The sequence below is a fragment of the Echinops telfairi genome, unplaced genomic scaffold, assembly GCF_000313985.2.
Source record: "Echinops telfairi isolate 266 unplaced genomic scaffold, ASM31398v2 ScPeMD7_18;HRSCAF=68, whole genome shotgun sequence".
NCBI classification, from domain to species: domain Eukaryota; kingdom Metazoa; phylum Chordata; class Mammalia; order Afrosoricida; family Tenrecidae; genus Echinops; species Echinops telfairi.
The window spans coordinates 84,130,740-84,149,035 of NW_022103915.1; the positions used below are offsets into that span (position 1 = coordinate 84,130,740).

General features: G+C 56.8%; 1 protein-coding gene and 1 long non-coding RNA gene across 7 annotated transcripts in view; one reads left to right on the forward strand and one right to left on the reverse strand.

The window, feature by feature from the left end:
* Positions 1-9,629, forward strand: part of ZFHX2 (zinc finger homeobox 2) — a 13,157-nt gene extending 3,528 nt beyond the window's left edge. Inside the window, exons 4-9 of the mRNA XM_045287720.1 lie at positions 886-960; positions 1,303-1,352; positions 2,834-3,034; positions 3,554-3,683; positions 3,855-7,313; positions 7,509-9,629. Coding sequence (XP_045143655.1) covers positions 886-960; positions 1,303-1,352; positions 2,834-3,034; positions 3,554-3,683; positions 3,855-7,313; positions 7,509-8,476 — 4,883 coding nt within the window. The 3' untranslated portion in view covers positions 8,477-9,629. The remainder of the gene's footprint in view (positions 1-885; positions 961-1,302; positions 1,353-2,833; positions 3,035-3,553; positions 3,684-3,854; positions 7,314-7,508) is intronic.
* The window catches only part of LOC123521412, a 29,547-nt gene extending 11,581 nt beyond the window's left edge, over positions 1-17,966 (reverse strand). The window contains exons 1-5 of one of the 6 annotated variants that reach the window (XR_006679855.1): positions 17,799-17,966; positions 16,316-16,467; positions 14,713-14,798; positions 11,083-11,252; positions 10,371-10,429 (exon numbers count right to left, since the gene is read on the reverse strand). This is a non-coding gene — a long non-coding RNA (uncharacterized LOC123521412). Of the gene's footprint in view, positions 1-10,370; positions 10,430-11,082; positions 11,253-14,712; positions 14,799-16,315; positions 16,499-16,854; positions 17,000-17,037; positions 17,089-17,248; positions 17,337-17,798 lie in introns of those variants that run through there. The other 5 variants (XR_006679852.1, XR_006679850.1, XR_006679854.1 and 2 more) reach the window with 5 other exon arrangements.
* Between the last annotated feature and the right edge of the window lie 330 nt (positions 17,967-18,296).

Sequence of the window (18,296 nt, forward strand, 5' to 3'; positions counted from 1 at the left end):
GAGAGCTGGTCAGCAGGAAGGAGAAACAGAGATACTGCTTCATGCAGGCCAGGGCAGGGTGGAAGACGCTGGGATGTGTGTCTGAAGGCAGCAGTGACGGGGAGAGGCCCAGACGTACTTCCCAGGCCTCTTCCTCTCCTGGGGGGTTCCCAGCCCTTAGGCTGGGCTTAGGGTCCCCCTTAGGCAGCTGAGGTTGTGCCAGCAGAAGCCAAGAACAGCCAGCCAGGTGGCCACTGATCCAGAGGGCAGGGGAAGGGGCTTTGTCGAGGCCAGGGGTGGGCTGGGGTGCCAGCACTAGCAGCGGAAGGAGGAGCAGGCGGCATTGACGGGTGCTAATTGAATTGCCAATATGCTGGCTGGAGTTAAGTGCCGGAGGGGCCCAGATCAATAGCTAACGATCCTGGCACAGGGCTGAATAGAGTTAAGGAACTTTAACACTTTAATTAGGCTGCCACCGAAAATAAATTCTTACACATCTGTCAATTCTTACTTGAGTGGTAATCTCCTCTCCCAGCCAATCCTGCAGCCGCCTGCTCCCCGTGGCTGCTTCCAGCCACCCTGAGCTTCCTTTACTTAGCACTCCGCCCACTCCAGCTCGGGGGCTCTCTGCTGTGAGAGGGTTTGGCCGTTTCTGCAGCCTCGTCTCTACAATGTGGGGCTCCACTCACCTAAGAGTCTCCTAGTCCCTACCAGCTCTCACACTGCCGTGCCTCACCTCCTGTCTGTGTGCTGCTTCTTGGGGTCTTTTCACCCTCCCCTGCCTGGAGCCGTCCATCTATCTGTCCCGATCTCCTCACTGACTGGCTGCTTAGCCCCCTCCCTTTGTCCTATGCCCCTTTCCCTACTGCTTCACCCTCTGACTCTCCACCTCCACCCCATCCACAGGGAAGGCTTCTGTCACCCCCTTAGCTGAGCTCCCCGCCACTGAGAATGACACCCAGAACAAGACAGAACAACTGGGTGAGTTTCTCCCGTGGCCCACCTCCCTTTGCCTCGTACTGTACTACCCCACTCCCACCCACCTAACCATCGTACCTTCCGTGACGTAATGGGACCCTGCCTAATTCCATGTGCCCGGCCAGGCCTGTGTGCTAAGGGGCACAACTGATCCAAGAAGGGCTCAGCAGAGGGAAAGGAGCATGGCCCCAGGCCTGGAGTCAGAGCCGTCCACCTGTCCTGTGGTGCTCCAGAGCCCAGCCCCAACCCTGGGAGCTCTGTGCCACGATCAGGGCCCTGTGAGGGCTTGGGGGGGGGGGAGCGCTGTCCCTGAGCCTCCTAATCTCCTCTCCTTTTTTCCCTCAGCTTCTGAAGAGGCAGAGAACAAGGCAGAGAAGGGTGCCAACCAGACCACGGTCAGAACTGGGATAACTGGGCAGGGCTGAAGGGGGTCTGGCCTACTTGAGATACTCATAGACAGAAACTCAACCCAGTGCAGCACTTGACATGTTTCAGGTGGAAAAGCAGGCTTCATGTGTCCATGCCTACCTACATCACTCGGGAGGCCACCTGTAAGTGTGCGTGCCTGGGGTCTGCTCACACAGGAGAGCACTGCCCCAGTGGCTCGCAGAGATGACCCGGAAGGATGGAAGGAGTGTGAGGGAAGGAGAAGAAAGACAGTGGGTCCAGAGTAAGAAAGCGTGAAGGGAGACAGAGGAGAGATGCCGCTGTGTGGCTCTCCTTTCCCCAGAAGCACAAGGACAAATGAGCCAACTCGACAGGTGCCTGAACCTGGCTGGAATGGCCGGGCCCCTCCTCCCTCCTTCTGTCGGGGTTCACAGAGATAGAGGCGTCGAGCCCCACAAATCTCCTAATGGCTAGGCCTCAGACCTGGAACTGTGATTCCAGATTCTGGTTTTGAGCTGGTATCCTGTGCACAGATGCAGATCTGAAAGGTCTCTGTCATCACAGCCTGCCCTGGGCCTGCCTTTGACCTCACCTGGGTTCTCTCGACAGACCAAGCCTGTCTACCTGTGCCAGGGCTAGGACCCCTAAAATGAGCATCTAGGAACCCTAAAATGAGTGTCTCCTCTGCATGCCACACTGCCACACACACACACACACACACACACACCACCCCCAGGACAGCCTTAGGGAGATGCTCAGGCCTAAACCAATGGCTCAAGATGTAGGAATGCCAGGGACACCTGCCTTATTGAGGTGGCAAAAGTCAGGTAGCAAAGGCAGAAACACCCGCCCAGGTGTGAAGGGGAGAGGGCAGCACAGAGTGTTCGCGTGCAGGCCCCTGGGGAAGCTGGGGCCCTGGCTTGCCTTTTCCAAACAGCAAACCAGATGCCCTGCCAACGGACAGTGCGAGCTGCTGAGGCTCGGCGAGAGAGATGGCTTCTGGGTAGGCAGGCAGGGCCTCTTCAGGAGCCCCTGTCAGCCAACAGACTTTGCCAGGCCAAAGGGCAGGGGCAAGGAAGCCCCTGGGTCCAGAAAGTGGCCCAAGGAGGCAGAACCATTGTCTGGTGAGACATGGGCACAATGGGGTAAAAGAAGGACAACAGGTCAGGGTGGCGGCAGACAGACAACTGGTAGGGCAGCAGAGACAGGGAGAGGAAAGCCAAGGAACGGGTAGAGGCTGGAATAGATGGAGAAGGAAAGTGAGCAGCAAGCAGGCTACCACCACCACCACCACCACCACCCCCCAAAAAAAAGTTGCCTTCGGGACATGCACATGGCGGCTGGGTCCGCTCTGACACCATTCTGTGGAGCATGACCTTCCTACGCTGGGGGGAGGGGACAGTGGTACTTTCAAGAAGCCAGAGGGGAGCGTGCGGTGGTGGGTCCCCCCCTCTATGACACATCCTCCCCTGGCCTTCTGTGCCCCCAGGTCTACTGCTGTCCATATTGCAGTTTCAAGAGCCCAGAGTCAGAGCAGGTCAGGGCTCATACACTCTCTCAGCATGCAGTGCAGCCCAAGTACAGATGCCCACTGTGCCAGGAGCAGCTAGTGGGCCGGCCCGCCCTGCACTTCCACCTGAGCCACCTTCACAGTGTGGTGCCTGAGTGTGTTGAGAAGCTGCTGCTTGTGGTGAGTACTGGCTGGGGAGGCCATGCACTGAGGCGCCTTCACAGCTGGGGGAAGGGGCCGGGTGGCCAGTCAAGTGGGTGTACTGGGCAGGCAGGGGGCAGCATGTTGACCCAGAAAGTAGCACTTCACAGGCTGAAAGGTAGAGGGAAGCTCAGAATCTCTCTTGTCTGGCTGTGTCTACTCACAGGGAAACAAAGCATTTCTTCTCTTTCTGGTAAATCCTGAGAAGAATTGTTCAGCAGAGGGCCTGGACCTGGGAACCACCCTGTTCCTAGGATCTTGCGGGCCAGGGGTCCTCCAGAAAGGACAGCATTTGGCCTGGGGAAGGGAGCCCGGTAGGAGAGGTGCATCTGCAGGGAGAAGCAGAAATTGGAGGGCGCTTTGTTTGGAGAAGGCGGGATACTGGAAAGTGCTGGGCCCCGGCAAGGTACAGAGAGACATCCAGCCCAAGGGGTCAGGCACAGCCAGATGGAAGGTGAGGGGTGGTGGCATGAAGTCACTGGTTTTTCTCCCAAACAGGCCACAACCGTAGAGATGACCTTTATGACCAAAGTGCTGCCTGGGTCCAGTCTCTGCCCCGTGGAGGAAGGCCCAGACCCCCTGTTTCCCGAGCCGGAGCCCACACCCGGCAGAGAGCAGGCGTCATCAGGTAAGGAGGGGGCAGCACCCTTCATAGGACAGGATAGAGAACTGGGCTCTGCGACCCAAGGAGGTGTGAAGGTCCTCAAGGCAAGGGCCGGTGGCCCCGGATAATGGGGTGGGGGCAGGGGGGTAGTCCAAATATAAAGCTACCTTCTCACTGTACCCCTTTCTTCCCCAGAAGGTCCTAGCCTGACCCCAGATGCCAGCCCAGATCCTCCTCCTGAGCCTCCTCTGCCCTCAGCCGAGGCCCTAGACAAGCCCATGGGAAGCCCTGACCAACCCCCTTCTCTACCCCCGTCACCAGTCCCCAGGCTTGATGCCCAAGCTGAAGAAATGGCCCCTCCATCCATCGTGGCCGAAGAGGAAGAAGGGTCAGCTGGGGAAACCCGCCCTGCAGAGCCAGTTCCAGCTGACTCTCGCCACCCTCTGACCTATCGGAAGACCACCAACTTCGCCCTGGACAAGTTCCTGGACCCTGCCCGGCCGTATAAGTGCACGGTGTGCAAGGAGTCCTTCACCCAGAAGAACATCCTCCTGGTGCATTACAATTCTGTCTCCCACCTTCACAAGATGAAGAAGGCTGCCATCGACCCTGCTGCCCCCGCCCGGGGAGAAGGAGGGGCTCCCCCCACCACCACCTTGGCCACAGACAAACCCTTTAAATGCACAGTCTGCCGAGTCTCCTACAACCAGAGCTCCACGCTGGAGATCCACATGCGCTCAGTCCTGCATCAGACTCGCTCTAGGGGCACCAAGACGGACACCAAGGCCGAGGGGCCAGAACGCAGCCAAGAAGAGCCCAGGGAAGGCGAGGCCGAGGGGGAGGTGGGCGGTGAGAAGAAAGGCCCCGACTCCAGTGGCTTCATGTCTGGGCTGCCCTTCCTGTCCCCTCCACCCCCGCCCTTAGACCTCCCCCGATTCCCAGCCCCACTCTTCTCCCCTCCAGTCCTGCCCCACTTCCCACTCGTCCCCGAATCACTGCTTAAGCTCCAGCAGCAGCAGCTCCTCCTGCCCTTCTACCTCCATGACCTCAAGGTGACACCCGTGCTGTCCCTGCCGGCTGCCACTCCTCCACCGCCTCCTCTACCCGCTAAGGCTGAGCTGGCTGAGCAGGAGTGGGAGCGGCCCCCCATGGCCATGACCGAAGAGGGGAATGAGGCAGGACCCTCCTCACCACCCCACCCAACACCCAATGAGGCAGCCCGTACTGCCGCCAGAGCCCTTCTAGAAAACTTTGGCTTTGAGCTAGTTATCCAGTACAATGAAGGGAAGCAGGCGGCGCCTCCACCCCCAGCCCCACCTCCTCCCGAAGCCCTGGGCGGTGGGGACAAGCTGGCCTGTGGGGCCTGCGGGAAACTCTTCTCCAACATGCTGATCCTCAAGACCCACGAGGAGCACGTCCACCGCCGCTTTCTGCCCTTTGAGGCCCTGAGCCGCTATGCTGCTCAATTTCGGAAGAGCTACGACAGCCTCTACCCACCCCCTGCAGAGCCCCCCAAAGCTGATGGGCCTCTGGACTCACCTGCTCCCCAACTGTGCCCACCCTTCTTGGTCCCGGAGCCTGAGGCAGGGGCGGCCCGTCCCCCGGAGGGGCGAAACCGGGCAGGAGGACACGGCCCCCCGGAGGAGGAAGAGAGCTCCCGAGGGCACTTTCCTCCCTTGGTGCCTGCTGGCCGCCGCTTCTCCAGAACCAAGTTCACCGAGTTCCAGACCCAGGCCCTGCAGTCCTTCTTTGAGACCAGTGCCTACCCCAAAGACGGGGAGGTGGAGAGGCTGGCGAGTCTCCTGGGTCTAGCTAGCCGCGTGGTGGTAGTGTGGTTCCAGAATGCTCGCCAGAAAGCTCGAAAAACTGCCAGTGAGGGAGGGCCTGTGTCAACCGGAGCAGGAGCCGGGGCAGGCTCTGGCTGTAAGCGCTGCCACACAACCTTCTCCTGTGTCTTTGAGCTGGTTCGGCACCTCAAGAAATGCTATGATGACCAGCCCCTAGAAGAGGAGGAAGAGGAGGCAGAGAGAGAGGAAGAGGAGATGGAAGAGGATGAAGCAGAGGAGGAACAGGGCCTGGAACCCCCAGCAGGGCCTCAGGGTTCCTCACCAGACCCTCCAGACAGGGAGGAGCTGAGCCAAGCAGAGGGAGCACAGCCAGGAGGCAGAGAGCCTGAAGAGAAGGCTCCTCCCTCCCCAGCCCCAGCCCCAGCCCCAGCCTACACCTGTGACCAGTGTCCCACATCTTTCCCCAGCCAGGACCTCCTCGCCAGTCACCGAAGACTACATTTCCTGCCGTCTGTACAGCCCAGTGCTCCCCCGCACCTCTTAGATCTGCCCTTGCTGGTGTTTGGGGAACGGAATCCCCTGGTGGCAAGCACTCCGCCAGTGGCAGGGCCACCCCTCAAACGAAAGCACGAGGATGGCAGCCTGTCCCCTACAGGCAGTGAGGCCGGGGGTGGAGGGGAGGGAGAGCCCCCCAGGGACAAGCGGCTTCGCACCACCATTCTGCCAGAGCAGCTGGAGATCCTGTACCGCTGGTACATGCAGGATTCCAACCCAACGCGCAAGATGCTCGACTGCATCTCAGAGGAGGTGGGGCTCAAGAAGCGAGTGGTGCAGGTCTGGTTCCAGAATACCAGGGCCCGGGAAAGAAAAGGCCAGTTTCGAAGCACCCCTGGGGGGATGCCCAGCCCAGCAGTCAAACCCTCTGTCCCACCCACTCCGGCACCCTTCCCCAAGTTCAATCTCTTATTGGGCAAGATAGATGAAGGGGTGGGGAGGGAAGCCACCAAGAGGGAGGCGCCTGCTTTCCCCTACTCCCCAGCCACCTCTGCTGCTGGGGCTCTGCCTTTCCCGCCACCAGGGAAGGAGGCCCCCACCGCGGCTCCAGAACCACCTCTCCCACTCCCCACTGGGCGCCCCCCCAGTGAAGATGAGGGCCCAGAGGAAGTGCTGAAAGCTTCCCCAGAGAGTGAGGCTGGCAGCCCATCTGCAGGGGATCTGAGCGATTCATCTGCTTCTAGCCTGGCTGAGCCCGAGTCCCCTGGAGCTGGAGGGATCAGTGGGGGAGCAGGGGGTGGACTTGGGGTTCCAGATGGAATGGGGCAGCGGCGCTACAGGACCCAGATGAGCAGCTTGCAGCTGAAGATCATGAAGGCTTGCTACGAAGCCTACCGCACACCCACCATGCAAGAGTGTGAGGTGTTGGGGGAGGAGATTGGGCTGCCCAAGAGAGTCATCCAGGTCTGGTTCCAGAATGCTCGTGCCAAGGAGAAGAAGGCCAAAATGCAGGGGGCAACAGTTGGGGGCTCTGGAGGCAGCAGTGAGGGCCCCCTGGGAGCGCAGCGCACTGACTGCCCCTATTGCGATGTCAAATATGACTTCTATGTCTCCTGCCGCGGCCATCTCTTTTCCCGGCAGCACCTGGCCAAGCTTAAGGAGGCTGTCCGAGCACAGCTGAAGAGCGAAAGCAAGTGCTACGACTTGGCCCCTGCACCCGAAGCACCCCCAGCACCCAAGGCCCCGCCAACCACCATGCCTGCTGCTTTGCCCCTCGCGGCTGCCCCAGCCCTGCCACGTCTGGCCCCCGTCCTCTTGTCTGGCCCAGCTCTGACCCAGCCCCCACTGGGCAGCTTAGCTCCTTTTAATTCAGGTAAGCCTGGAGGTCAGGAGGAGTTGGACTTCAGAGGCATGCCCTCCCTCTCCTGATTTCCTCTCTGCAGTCTCCTCCAGCGGGCTTGCTGGCCTTCCGGCTCTTGGGGACAGAGGGTGGGGAAGGGGGCCGGGGGGGGAGTGTGTTTGGAGGTGGCAGGAGAGGGCTGATCCTTCATCGCATGTCTTTTCCTAGGCCCTTCCGCCGCCTCGGGCCTCCTGGGCCTCGCCACTTCAGTCCTGCCTGCTACTACAGTGGTCCAGACGACTGGCTCGGGCCGCCCCTTACCTCAGAGACCTGTGCCTGACCAAACCAACACCGCTACAGCAGGCACCACTGACCCCGCCCCAGGCGCTCCGACTGAACCCTCAGGAGACAAGGTCTCTGGTGAGCGAAAGCCAGTCACAGCTCCCCACTCCTCCACTGATGCCCTCAAGAACCTCAAAGCATTGAAGGCCACTGTCCCAGCTCTGCTGGGGGGCCAATTCCTGCCCTTCCCACTGCCTCCTGCAGGGGGAGCAGCACCACCAGCTGTCTTTGGCCCCCAGTTACAGGGGGCCTACTTCCAGCAGCTCTACGGCATGAAGAAGGGGCTATTTCCCATGAACCCCGTGATACCTCAGACCCTCATTGGGCTGCTCCCCAATGCCCTCCTCCAGCCACCACCCCAGGCCCCTGAGCCCACAGCCACAGCGCCTCCAAAGCCACTGGAACCGCCGGCCCCCGGGGAGGGGGCGCCTGGGGAGGCCGACGAGCTGCTGGCAGGCAGCACGGGCATCTCCACTGTGGATGTGACCCACCGCTACCTGTGCCGCCAGTGCAAGATGGCATTTGACGGGGAGGCCCCAGCCACTGCCCACCAGAGGTCCTGCTGCTTCTTCGGGCGGGGCTCCATACCCCCTCCGCTGCGGGTGCCCATCTGCACCTACCACTGCCTGGCGTGTGAGGTGCTGCTGAGTGGGCGTGAAGCCCTGGCCTCCCACCTGCGCTCCTCGGCCCATAGGCGCAAGGCGGCCCCTCCCCCCGGGGGCCCACCCATCACCGTCACCAACGCCGCCACGGCCGCCTCGGCTGCTGTGGCTTTTGCCAAAGAGGAAGCAAGATTACCTCACACGGACTCCAACCCAAAAACTACTACTACCTCTACACTTCTAGCTTTATAAACAGATAAACCAAGATGTGGGGCGAGGGGAGGGCCTCACGGCTCCCTCTCTTAACCCAAGGGGTGTTTGGTGGGAGCTCAGATCCCTCACCCCAACCCTAGGTTCCGCCCACCACCTGGGAATCTTTGATTCCTGCCCTCAGTGGGCTTCACACACCCCACCTCCAGCAGAGTGCTGCCTCCGCCCCGCCCCGACACATGCTCTGATCCTGTCCCCAGATCCCTGCAGCTGTAGCCCTTGGCCCTCCTTGTCATCTCACGTCTGTCTGCCCTGCCCACCCCGCCACTGTCTGCCATGGGCTCCACCGCCCTAGTCCTGTCTCCTCCGACTCCCGCAGCCCTACATTTCCAAGACGCACGTGCGCGCGCACACATACCTGCTACGAGTAACCCCAAAAAGAAAACCCGAGACAAAGCAGGGCAAGGAAAAGACGCCCTGCACTCATTCCCTGCCCGCCCGCCCGTGTCTGGAGCACAGACCTCCAAACGCCAGTTGGCTCCAAGCTCGGCGCCTGGGATGGGCAGGGGACCCTCAGAACTCTAACCAAACGAGGCTGGCAGGAGACGTGCTCCCAGCTCACCCTCCTACCCCCCAGCACCCGGCCTGCCCTGCCTGGGAGCCCTGCGGCCTGGACGCCAGGGGAAGCTGCCGTGGCCTGGAACCCTTCTGCCAACCCCCACCCTACACCCTGGGAACTGCAGTAACTTATTCTCAAAGGCTTTAAACACAGAGATCCTCTCAGCAGCCGTGGGCCGCCTCTTGTCCCAGCCCTGCCAAGTCGGGGCTCCAGCCTCGGGACTGGCGCTGCCCACCAACGGCAAATCCAAAGTTCTTTAAAAAAAAAAAAAAACTTAAAACACACACACACAACCAAAAAAAAGAAAAAAACGGAGAGCGCGCACCCATGTGCACAAGATGGCGAGACCAGAGGAATGAACTAAAGAAAAGCATAAACTTGGAAAAATACAGAAAAAAAAAACCTCCCATCAAATAAGTGTTTTTTTTCCCCTGTTTTGTGTAACACCCTCCCTCCCCATTTTAAGGGTTTCTTTAAGCCATTTCACTTTTTGGAAGATCAAATGCCTTTAGCTCCTCCCCGTGGGTCTGGTGATTGATCCTCGTGGCGGTGGCAGAGTGTCCCTGCTCAGGCAGGCGCTGGTAGGGAAGGGGCCCACCCCTGCTCCTGAGAATGAATGTCTAGCAGAGCGGGCAGGTGACATCCGTCGGCCCGCGTGACTTAAACTCCCCATCACCAAAAACATCTTGGCGGCCCCGAGACGGAACTAGTGGCTGGGACAGCTTGGCTTCTGAATCTTGGGGATTGCTTCCCTTTTGCCCCCTACCCCCACTTCCTCTCACTCACTGCTTTCCCAGGCCCCCACCACTATTTCCCTTCCTCGTGGCCCCATTCACATTTCTGCTACTTCCTCAACTAACTGCCCCTGCTGCATCCTCCTTCCCTAGTTGCTTTTCTTCCTCACCTAGTTCCCAATATCCCCGACATAGCTGGATCAGCTCCTCCACTACACAGCAGGGCAGGAGCAGTCTGTCCACAGGGCTCTTGGGGAAGAGAGGTGACGTTGGCTGAGGGCACTGGGGGTGGCACTGGGAGATGACTGAAGCACAAGTCAGGTCTGAACAGGGTGTTGGCCCCAGGGAAACCAACCGAAGACAAAGCATCCCCCACTCAAATATGGAATTTTAACCCCAGTCCCAGCTAGAGTGGCATGGGACAGAAGTGGGTGCTTTATTGGAGCAAAGGAAAGCCAGCAGAAATACCCCGTGGCCTCCAGTCATTGCTCTCATCCATCTATGCCTAAGCTCCCCTCATTCTAAGGGGTTCACCTCCATCCTCTCTCCCCTCCACATTCCAACTATTATGTTTAATACTCACAAATTCAGGCAGCCCTGGGATTGGGGTTTCCATTTGTCAGTCACTGCTCCATGAACGACCTGGAAGCCCAAATAGTGACTAATATTGTAACAGTGGCTTATGTGCAAAAGAGGTGGTGGATGGTCAGCTCGGCCCTTAGTTTCCGTCCATTTTGTGAATCCCACCTCCAGTCCCACCCACTGCACGAAACTTTCCAAATGACAAATACAGCAAAGCGGGTGGGATGGGAGGAGTTATTTCGGATGATTCCCAACATGCCGGTTACAAGTGTGGGCAGCAGGAGGGAAACCAAACCGACCCACTTAGGTCTTGCTCTGACGCCACTTTTCCCTGCCTCTCACGCTTGTTCTTGTTTTCCACCACTACCCCCCTTGGAATTCTGTGTATAAACTATTTTCTTAGCAGCATGTATATGAAGAAAGAAGCTTTTTCACTCTGCTTTCTGAGAGTGTGACTTTGTAAACGGTTGAAAACAAAAAAAGTTTAGACCAACCAAAACAAGAGAAAGTGTTTTAAAGAAAACTTTCTGGCAAATACTTGGCATGGGATGCTTATATTAGGGATAAGTTGGCTTTCATTTGAACGATGCTTGTTTTCACCAAAGGTTAATGTAGCCAGAAATTCCTCCCTCCTTACACCCAGATCCCCTGGCCTGGCGAGACCAGGCACATTCACAGTGGGCGGCAGGCACGGAGTCGGCAGCGGTACATACCTGGGAACCTGCCCCAACCCCTTCTTCGGACCAGACAGCAGCAGCAGCAGCAGCAGCACTCCCAACTCCAGAGAGAGAGGCACTGTGAGCTATTCTGGTGGGCACAAGGCTGAGTTGGCACAGCCCAGAGCAGAATGCCATGTCCCCAGGAGTCAATGGTGTTGCTTCTCCTGGAAATTAGTAATGAACACAATTCAAGAGCGTAGCACATCAACAACTTCACAGCAGCTCCTCCCATGGCCTTCACGTGAGCCTGAATTGAAGACTCATAAGACGGTCTGTGATGACTTGGGGCAAAGCCATAGGGCTTCCATGGGTCTTCAGATTCTAGCTCGCCCGCCCTACTTAGGATCAATAGGGGCTGCAAGGAGTTATAAACAGATGGGCTGTCCTTAAACCAGTCATCGTTAGGATGGAGCAAGGTGCCTAATCCTCAACTAAGAAGCAAAAAGTAAAGTCTGCTGGCAGAATAAGAGGAAATCTGAAGCCTTTGTGGTTACATAGGGCAGAGTCTGCAACAGGACCAGAAAGAAAGCTGTTCTTCCCCTGTATACATGCTGCTCGTCCAAAGAAAAGACCACCCACCTGCTTGCTTCCTTCTAGTTGTTCCTTACTCCAAGACTTTCAGACCTGATCAGAGTCCCCTAAATATCACTGTTCGTCTCTGTTTTAAGGCATTCCTTCATTCATTCCTGTGTGGACATGCACACCTGGAAGACAGCTCCCTGTATATGTAATGGTGCCCACCAGGACAAGCAAGTGCTCGCTGAGAAGCAGTAGCAGAACTAAACAGAGCCTGACAGAAACGAAACCTACAAATGCCAGCAAGGATGGGGCCCATGGGCATGCAGACAGGGGAGGCGTGTTCCCAGAACCTTCTCCTCCCTAGACTCCCTTAAGAAGGAATATGCTCCAACACGTACTCATTATCCGTACATAAGAATAGGTAGGGAAAGCTTGCTTATAAACAGAAATCCAGAGGAAAATGGAATCCAGATCAGGAAACGTGGCTAACTATGGGACACCAACCCATGGGAAAGAGATCTTAATTTCTGTGTGATCCCATGGCTCAGGAGGAAACTTTGGGGAAACACCAGGCTGGGACTTGTGTGAGACGAAGGGCCAGGTGTGGAGGGAGCGTGTCTACGCTACGGTGGGAAATTCAAACCACTGGTTGGGAGTGAAGAATCAGATGCTTGCAGCCAGGAGAATGTCTTTTCCAGAGGACGGAGTTACTGAAAAAAGGGCATTTCCATACCAAAGGAGCGCTTGCTAGAGTTAGACAGACTGGGCCTACAGCAGCGCTCGACCTTGGGTCGGGCCCCTTTGGGGGTCAAACGACCCTTTCACAGGGGTCGCCTAAGACCATTGGAAAACTATTCCCGATGGTCTTAGGAACCAAGACACCACTCCTCTATCCGCCTCCAGGCGGGTCCACCCACATGCAGATACGCCCACCTATGAGTACCCTGTGTGAAGACTGTTACCCACATTACACCATGCTTCAAGACAACATTTCATTTCTTTGTTAATTAAAAAATATTTCACAATATATAATCACATATTTTTTGTCACAAATCACTATGCTTTCATTATGTTCAATTTGTAACAATGAAAATACATCCTGCCTATCAGATATTTACATGACGATTCATCACAGTAGCAAAATGACAGTTATGAAGTAGCAACAAAAGTAATGATATGGTTGGGGGTCAGCACCACATGAGGAACTGAAAGGGTCGCGGCATGAGGAAGGTTGAGAACCACTGCTGTATGGGATTATAGCTTGGCTCCGTTCTGAAAAGGTCAGATGACAGAAAATCCTTAAAGACAGAGACCATCAAGTCTGGAGAAAAATGGAAAGTGGTTCCTAGGGAAAGGGTCCCTTGGGAGAGACTTTATGAGAAAAACAAAACTGGGTGACGGCCCACCCAGTCACTCCCCTCTCCACACAAAGGCTAGCTGATGTCATCATTCCCTACCAAGAGTCTCAGCCTAGTGGCTCCTACAGTCCTCCAGCATGGCAAGGGATCTGACTGAAAAACTGGCAAGGAGGCAGCGTTGGCAGTGTTGGTAGACAGATTCAAGAGAAAGCGGTCTGATCCGAGGAGAGGGGGACTGGTGAAGTAGTACCTGGGACTGACCCATGACTCTACCAAACTGTGCCCACGCCCCTCAGATGATGGCTGAAACACCAGAGCAGTCATCAGCAGGGCCCTCCCTGATACCCACCCCTGCCCACATGCTCTCAGCTGGACCCACTCCTGGATACCCACAGCGGGCACTTGCACAGTAGCGCCACCTGCAATTTGCTAAACATCAGCAGCAGCTAGGCGAGCCCTACATCCACTACCCAGGGTGTAGATCGGCCTCTGGGAAGTGTGACCGGGATCTATCCAATGCCTCCCACAAACCCCACAGAACTCTGACCGACCAGAGAGCAATCCTACGCCTACGACCTTTCAGGAACACACAGAGCCAGCCATCAGAAACGGGGTAAGGAGCAGAGTGAACTTTGAGAATGCTTCCAAATGGATTCTCTCGTGCTTATTGCTACCAATAGCAATCATACTATCAAATTACACTTGCCTCATCTGGCCTAATAATATCTACTTTTTAACCAGCTACCCCCACCCCGCTGATATACACACATATCCCACAACATATATCACATGCACAGCAGAATAGAAAAATACAAGAGTATACACACACACAAAAATACACACACACACACACACACACACACAAACCCAACAGAATTTCCCCCACCAAAGCTATGTATTTAATTTTTTATTTTTTAACAAAACTGCAATTCTATTCTTGGAAACATTTTTCAAAATCATCTGTTTGGATGGCTGACAGCACCTCCCTCATTTTTTTCTTCACCTCTTCTGCATCATCAAATCGCTGTCCTTTCATGTCCCTCATCATTCAGCGAAACAAAAAGAAGTCACATGGAATGAGGTCAGGTGAGTAAGGTGCATGGGGCAAGAGAGGCATGCTGTTTTTTGCCAAAAACTGGCAGACTGAGCATCTGGCTGTGTGAGCAGGTACATTGTCATGGTGGCAAAACCAGTCCCCCCTTTTGACACAAATCAGGCCTTTTTTGTCACACACTGTTACGCAATCTTTCAGAACTTCTAAATAGAAAGTTTGATTAACAGTCTGACCTGATGGAAAGACTCCAAATGCACTATCCCCTTCACATAAAAAAAAAAGAGCATCATTTTTGGGGGGATGGTACCCCCTCGTAGATATGGTTGGGCCAGAAGAAGATACAAAGACCATGGGGAATTCAGACTAGGTCAACTGCCCTGCAAAGTTTTGATGCATGGACCATCTGTACCGTAGTCACCTGGGTTTTGTTTAAAAAGCATATCCCAGGCCCATACCTAAGACCAACTAAACTCCCAAGATGACTGTGTTCTCTGGAGTTTGAGCACTTCTGGCCTGAAGAAGGAACCCCATATACATTTATCTGCCAGGGGGGACCGCATAGTGGCCTATCATTACCACACTTATCTTCATCCCCCTGATATCACCCCCACCGCCAACATATTGGAAATCGCGGTCCTCAGCTTGTGTTGGCCATCCCTGAGCAGAGAAAGGATGTTAACATGGTGTACTCACCCCCTTGGTCGAATGCCTCACTGCTCTTGCCTCTTCTGTGGAAACCACCTTGCTTCTTGTAGAACTGCCACCCACTTCCAGAGATGCTGAAATCAGAAAGGTGCCAGCTCTGAGCAGCTCAGCCCACTACGGACACTGGCTTGCATGACCTCTGGGCAGGGCCTCTCCCCCTTCTGAGCCACTCAGCATTCCACAGCCAAATCTGGCTACTCGGGAAACGAGGGCACACCAACCTGCTAGACGTTCTTTCCAGGTACGATTCTGTGGGGCTTCAGCGGCCCTGCCTCTGGAGATGCAGGGATGGCCTTTATTGCCCGCCGCACCTGCTTGGGGCCTCCCTTCCCCCTCCCAGGGCTCATGGCTGGTCCTCAGTCTCCCTCCCAGAGTGGATTCTAAAACTATAGCAATCCTCCATCTCTGTCCAAGGTGGCCATTGGAGTCATTCCTAAATATAAAGGCTCCTTGTGAAGTCGTTTCTGGAAGACAAATCCCATGTCCTGATCCTCCAACACAGTGGTTCTCAATCTGTGGGTCGCAACCCTTGTGGGGGTTGAATGATCCTTTCACAAGGGTAGCCTGATTCATAACAGTAGCAAATTACAATTATGAAGTAGCAACAAAAATAATTTTATGGTTGGGGAAGGCACCACAACATGAGGAACTGTATGAAAGGGTCACAGCATTAGGAAGGTTGAGAAACACTGCTCTAACCTCTGCCTGCCTCTCTAGCCTATGAGTGCCTCTCTGTCTTTCTAGGAATGCTATAGAACAAGGCCATTAAACAAGGGAAGAAGAACTGGGTTCATTTCAAATCATTGCCCAGCGGACTATAAGGCACAAGGCGAGTGTAACACCCACCAGCATAAACCACCCGCCACCCAACAGCAAGGCCTAGGGGCTCTCCTGTCTCCTCCCCCACCCCACCCCCTCTTCTGATACCATTCCCCGACAACTGAGCCGACTGGCTTCTCTCCAGCCTTTCATTCTGCTCTCCGTGATGCCCAGAGGGGGCTAGAGTCCGCCGCCTGGAGCCTGGGTGTGGCTGGTGTCCCATCCTTCGGATCTGCCTTTGCACAGCTCCTTAGTACTAGGGGTGTGGAGGGAGGTGGTGACAAGTTGGGAAGAGGGTAGGGTCGTGGTGACCTAGAAAGCACTGACTCAACTCAGCTGTCACTGGTGGCCTCTTTTGCCCCTTCCTGCCACCGAGCTCACCCCGCCCTGGCACCCTGTGAGTGCGTTGCCCTGCTCTCTCACTGCTGCGCGGCGGTCGTGAGCATGTTTGGCGGCAGCGGCGGCGGGTTTGCTGCAGTGCCAGGATCTGAGGCACTGTCCGCATGCCAGTGCAGCACTGCCAAGCGTGGCGGCATCTAGTTGGTTGGGTGCCAAACAGTAGGACCCAGGTGGTAGCAGAGATGAAAAAGGGATGGGGTGACGGGAAGGGGAGAAAGACCTGGGGGGGAGGGGGGGAAACTCAGACACCTCACTTGTCCAAGAATGAAGAGTTCAAATGGGACCCAAGGAAAGATGCCCTCCCCATTCCAGACCCCAGCCAGCAAGCCAGCCCTCCCCTCCCCTACCACCCCCAGAATGCCAATATACAGACCGACAGAGCAGTGGGCCTTCTTCAGAGGGAGCTGGCCCATGCCAGGCAGGACTGCCAGACGCCTGCATGCTTCCTCCTTGGGGTCTTGGCAATGGCGCGCTTCCTCCTTGGTGCCTCACTTCTGTCTCTGTCTGTCACTCCGTTCTCCAAGTCTAAGGCGACCAAGGGGCCAGGGAAGAGGTCCTGGCAGAAAAAGTCCATTCACCCAAATAACACATTGACACCCCACCCCCCACCCTCTGACTCCTCTCTCTCACTCCGGCAGAACATCCCCTCCACCAAGTTGGCGAGACACCAGCGCTTCTCTCTTTCCACACAATGCCAGAGCCTGTGCCAGGCTTCCTGGGCAGTGCCACTGCCCACCCACCCCCAGTCCCCTTGTTGTGCGCTGGCACAAGGCCAGATGGCCCGCCCCAGCGGGTTCTTACTGCATAACAGTGGCCCGGTTCCTTCCCACTGGCTCTAACCCTCTCTCTTGGCACCTCCGTGGCTGCTGGCCCCACTGCTTTCCGTGACCAGGCTGGACAAGAACTAACTACCTCAGAGTGCACCCACTCCTCCGCGCTGAGCTTCCAGAGGAAGGGCATCAGTCACTCATGTTCCTGCCCCCTAGGTGCCCTCAGTCCCCACTGCCCCAACCAGCATGGGCCACCCGCCTGACTGGTGTGATGCCAGTGGCTCCTATGTGCTGAGCCTTCCCCCAGAGCCCCCCCTTCATTCACCTCCTCCTATCTCGGCGGGCACAAGGGTGGCAGCTGCTGTGCCAATGCATGTAAGCAGGCTGCATGAAGCAACTCATGCCCCCTCTTTGCCCCTCCCAGATCCCCAGTCTCTCCCCTCCTTCCTCCATGCCATCCTCCTACCCTTCTGGTTGGACACTGGATTGGCAGCCGCAATGCCAACCCCCACCCCATGCCCAGGAGGCTCACTCACAGACAGCACTCGTGTGTGCGTACATGGACACGCGAGCACACACATCCACACACACACAGCCCCCCGAGTGCCAGGCTGCAGTGGCAGACACCCAGCAATGCACACTGGCTGGGACCCGAGGAGGCAGCTAGCTTCAGCACCTGATCCAACGGCCGTTTGGGATTGGGTGGGTAGGCGGCGGGCGGGCGGGCGGGCGGAGGGGTGATGGAGGCAGGCGATGGCCCTAGGTTGGCAGCCGATGGAGCTGGGAGAATGGAGGAGCAGATGCTCTTTGCCCAGCCTCCCTCCCGCTCCCTCCCCCAGATCAGTGCCAAGCCGGGGGGATGGGATGAGGGGGGTGGGGGAGGGTGGCATTTGGAGAGCTGGCAGGCGGGGGAAGCTGGGTCCGCCCAGGCTGGGCATTGCAGGCACTGGCTGCCGCCTCGCCACTCTGCCATCTGTCTCGCTTCTCCCCCACCCCCTTCCTCTCTTCTCTCCTTCATCCACAGCCAAGTGAAGAGAGGGGAGCAGGGTCCTCATCCCACCAGACCCCCCTCTGCCCGCAACTCACCATACCACACCACCACCAAGCCGTCTGCTCTCTCCTGTCTCAGCCACCTGCGCCTTCGCCCTCACACCCACACTGGTGCAAATCCAAATAGATACATATACGGATACGCATATGGATATGTGTGTGTTTCAAAGGAACTTAAACGAAAAAACTATTTTCTTTGGGAATGCCCTGTCCTTCTGAGTCAGGGTCCTGGGTGCCAATATTGACGGCAGGCAGCGGGAGGGGCGCTTGTCCTCAGCTGGTGCCCATGGATCCCATGCCAGGGAGGAGGGATGGCTGGGGGCGGGGATGGGGGGGCGGGGAGGGCATCGGGAGAGCTCTCCTCTCTGCGCCTGTGGTGGTTTCTTGTTTCTTCTTCTCTTCCACTTCCGGCGCAGATTCAGAGACCTGGCGTCTTCCCCACCCCCACCCCCACCCCGCGCCCAGGGCCCGTGCCCTTCTCGGCGTTTTCTGTGTGATTCCTCGATCGCCCTTTCCTGCGTGCGTGCGTGCGTG